This window comes from Sinocyclocheilus grahami, unplaced genomic scaffold (assembly GCF_001515645.1).
Source record: "Sinocyclocheilus grahami isolate Dianchi unplaced genomic scaffold, SAMN03320097.WGS_v1.1 scaffold6937.1, whole genome shotgun sequence".
NCBI classification, from domain to species: Eukaryota; Metazoa; Chordata; class Actinopteri; order Cypriniformes; family Cyprinidae; genus Sinocyclocheilus; species Sinocyclocheilus grahami.
Genome location: NW_015511161.1, coordinates 4,863 through 8,885, shown reverse-complemented (window position 1 = coordinate 8,885; position 4,023 = coordinate 4,863). Strand labels below are relative to the sequence as shown.

The 4,023-nt window shown below is 40.2% G+C and overlaps 1 protein-coding gene across 1 annotated transcript in view; it reads left to right on the top strand.

The window, feature by feature from the left end:
• Positions 1 to 6: 6 nt before the first annotated feature.
• LOC107577707 (titin-like) overlaps positions 7 to 4,023 on the top strand; it is a gene marked incomplete at its 3' end in the record, with an annotated part of 7,067 nt that continues 3,050 nt past the window's right edge. The window contains exons 1-10 of the mRNA XM_016263754.1: positions 7 to 178; positions 272 to 571; positions 689 to 985; positions 1,081 to 1,365; positions 1,466 to 1,759; positions 1,855 to 2,154; positions 2,265 to 2,573; positions 3,044 to 3,243; positions 3,391 to 3,820; positions 3,912 to 4,016. Of these exons, the coding sequence (XP_016119240.1) occupies positions 325 to 571; positions 689 to 985; positions 1,081 to 1,365; positions 1,466 to 1,759; positions 1,855 to 2,154; positions 2,265 to 2,573; positions 3,044 to 3,243; positions 3,391 to 3,820; positions 3,912 to 4,016 (2,467 nt within the window). The remainder of the gene's footprint in view (positions 179 to 271; positions 572 to 688; positions 986 to 1,080; positions 1,366 to 1,465; positions 1,760 to 1,854; positions 2,155 to 2,264; positions 2,574 to 3,043; positions 3,244 to 3,390; positions 3,821 to 3,911; positions 4,017 to 4,023) is intronic.

Genomic DNA, 4,023 nt, shown 5'->3' with positions numbered 1-4,023 from the left:
GATAACTCCAAGGTGGAGCTTGGATGGGTCACTGTAACCTCAATCCTTAGAGGCTGTAAATTTCAAGTACCAAAACTTATTGAGGGCAAGGAGTACCTCTTCCGTGTCACTGCAGAGAATAAGTATGGTCCTGGAACCCCATGCATCTCCAAACCCGTCATTGCAAAGAATCCATTCGGTAATCCGATTTTTAGACATTTGCTTGAGATCATCATTTGCATTATTGTGTTTAACAGTTAATTAAACAGTTCGATATGCCTTGTCAATTCAGATCCTCCAGATGCGCCGGAGAAACCTGAAATTAAGGATTCCACGGCCAGCAGTATGCTTGTTACCTGGACAGAACCCAAAGACAATGGCAGCCCCATTGAGGGATACTGGGTAGAGAAACGAGAAGTTAACAGCACACACTGGGCAAGAGTCAATCGCACCATGGTTCCTGATTTGGAAATAAATGTAGAGGGCCTTTTGGAGGGTCTGACATATATTTTCAGAGTCTGTGCGGAAAATGTAGCAGGACCTGGAAAGTTCAGCCCCCCGTCAGAGCCAAAAACAGCACAGGCATCAATCAGTAAGTTTGTAGTATTAGAATTGACTATAAACCATAAACATATAAGAAATAAATGTAACATCAAATTAATATTGATTTAAAATATAATAATTACTGTATAACAATTATTTATTTCAGGGCCCCCAGGTCCACCAATTCCAAGAATTGTCGACACCTCAGACTATTCAATTGATGTTGAATGGGATCCTCCTGCAGACAATGGTGGCGCAGACATCTTTGGTTATCATGTTGACAAAGTTGTTGCTGGTACCAAAGACTGGTCACGAGCCACAGAGAGACCATGGAAGAACCACACATTTACAGTGTTTGGTGTTAGAGAAGGAGCTAAATATATTGTCCGTGTAGTGGCAGTCAATTGTGCTGGTGAAGGACAACCAGGTTTTACTGATGCAGTTATTGTGAGAAACCCTGCAGGTATTAACATAAAAATAACTTTATTTGATAATCAATTGAAGTGTTATTCTAAAATAAACAGCTAAATATATGTCTCTGTTTCTTTGTCAAAACAGAGGTTCCAGTCATCGAGCTTGATATCTCAGTGAAAAATGGTGTTGTTGTTAGAGCTGGAGAGATGCTGAGAATACCAGCACATGTGACTGGTAGACCTTTTCCATCTTTGAAATGGACAAAGGATGATGGTCCATTAGAAAAAGATCGTATGGAGGTAGAGGAAGCTGGAAAGGACAGCACTATTGTTATCAAAACCACAAAGAGAAGTGATCACGGCAAATACCAAATCCAAGCAGCAAATCCAAGTGGTATCAAGTCTGCATGGACCAGGGTTGAAGTTATGGGTAAGAATTTTTCATTGTAATTTGGATTTGAAATGCATACACTCATTCTCATTACAGCATGCATGACATACAATTTCCCACATTTAAAATCTCTTCTCAGATGTTCCTGGACCAGTTCTTGACCTGAAACCTGTTGTGGTTACCAGAAAGCTAATGATGTTGAATTGGTCAGATCCTGATGATGATGGTGGTAGTGATCTGACAGGGTTTATTGTTGAAAGGAGGGAACCAAAGATGCACACATGGAGACAACCTATTGAGACCGCTTCATCCAAATGTGAGATTGTAGGTATTATTGAGGGACAGGAATACATTTTCCGTGTTGTGGCTAAGAATAAGTATGGATGTGGACCTCCAGTCGATCTTGGACCTATCCGTGCTGTGGATCCTCAAGGTAAATTTTGTATGCACAATGCTTTACTCCCACAATAGCACTCAATATTATGAATGTTCCTATGTATTTATTGTCATATTTGTATTAAATGTTAGGTCCACCAACTTCTCCTGAAAAGTTCCACTATACCGAGCGGACCAAATCCTCTGTTACTATTGAATGGAGGCCACCTCGTAATGATGGTGGTAGTCCAATCCTTGGCTACATCATTGAGAAAAAGCGACAAGATCAACCAGCCTTCCAGCGTGTCAACCCAGAGTTGATGACTGCTCAAATTTTGACAGTTGAAGACCTTGATGAGTTGCATATGTATGAGTTCCGTGCAAAGGCTGTCAATGCATTTGGTGAAAGTGAGCCTTCAATTACCATGACTGTTGTCATTCAAGATGATGAAGGTTTGTCCTTTTCTAGTTTTAACATCATTGTTCTTCACAGAGTTTTATGATGTCTCTCAGCACACACATTTTAGATGACACATATTCCATCTTTCTTTTGATGATTATAGTGGCTCCAAGTCTGCATATGTTAAAGCACTTCAAGGGTGATTTGATTCAAGTAAGGAAAAACCAACCTATTGAGATGCCCGCTGAAGTCACAGGCCTGCCAATGCCAAAGATCGAATGGCTGAAGGATGATGTTGTTATTGCCAAGCCAACTGAGAAACTCCTGATAGAAACCAAAGAGATTGATAGGCTGACATCACATACAAAACTCTCCATCCCTGGTGTTACTAGATTGGACAAGGGCACATACACAGTTACTGCCTCAAATCGTTTGGGATCTCTTGGTCATTCCATCATGGTGGAAGTGTTGGGTAAGTTATCCTGTAGTGTACAAATATTAGACATTTTTGAACACTTCAGTTAAACCTGTTCATATGGCAAAATATCAAGCCAAGTGGGATCTGCAACCAAATTGTGCTAGAGCATATGCAACTCGTGTTGAAGTAATTTAAGTGGATGTATGGAGTCAGTTCTCCTCAAGTTCACCTAGTAGCCGCAGGTGTAGTTCATCACATTAACTATGGAAATTCTCCACTAATGTTTGACACCACAAAGTGCATATAATACTTTTATCTCTTTGTCTCTTATGTTCAACAAAACACACCAAAAAAATGTGTGAAATGTTTTACATTGTACAGTGTTTCTATAAAACATATTCCTCTTGATTTTATATTTTTTGTTATGCGATTCATTGACATGCAGTAAGTCACATCTTAAGTGTCCAAAGTGTTTGTATATTTTGCATATACCTAATGATCTTTGATAATCTCTTTTTTTGTAGATCGCCCAACACCACCAAGAAACATTGCTGTTTCAGATATCAAAGCTGAGTCTTGCAAACTATCCTGGGATGCCCCATTGGATCTTGGTGGCAGTGAACTTACCAACTACATTGTTGAGATGAAAGACCTTAATGGTGAAGATCCTGAAAAGGCCGAGTGGGTGCAGGTTACTAACTCCATTATCGAGAAGCATTATGCGGTAAGCTAAACAATTATTTTAAAGCAGTTGTATAGGTAGTCATTCAAAATGTATCAAAAAAGATACATTTGTTTATACAATACAAATAGAAAAAATATGATATCATATTGTTAAAGGACAATATAAAGATTTAATGTTTTTTTGCAGGTATGGAACCTGAAAACTGGTGGCAACTATAAATTCAGAGTCAAAGCTGAGAATAAATATGGAATAAGTGAGGCCTGTGAAACAGAGGAGGTTCAGATTAAGGATCCTTTTGCTCTGCCTGGCCCACCTGAGAAGGTCACTATTGCTGAGCGCTCTAAGACCCATATGATACTGACATGGGAACCACCTAGGGACAGTGGTGGTTCTATGATTACTGGCTACTGGCTTGAGAAGCGTGAAAAGGGCACTTCGTATTGGTCTCGCGTGAATAAGATCCTGGTGTCAAAACGTGGCATGAAAGGCTGGGAATACCAGGTTACCCGTCTCATCGAAGGAACGGAGTATGAATTCCGTGCAATGGCTTGTAATTCTGCTGGTATTGGACCACCTAGTGCCATCTCTGAGTCTGCCGTTGCTGACGATCCCTTGAGTAAGAACAGAAATTAAGTGCATTTCTATTTTGAACAGATTTTTATGCATGTTGTTTTTAACATATTTCATGTTTTTGTGTGTGTGTACAGCTCCACCTAGCATGCCAGCAGCTCCTGAGATTGCTGACAAAACCAAGCATAATGTCACCCTTGCGTGGACCCCACCAGCTAAAGACGGTGGCCGCCCCATCAAAGGTTACAT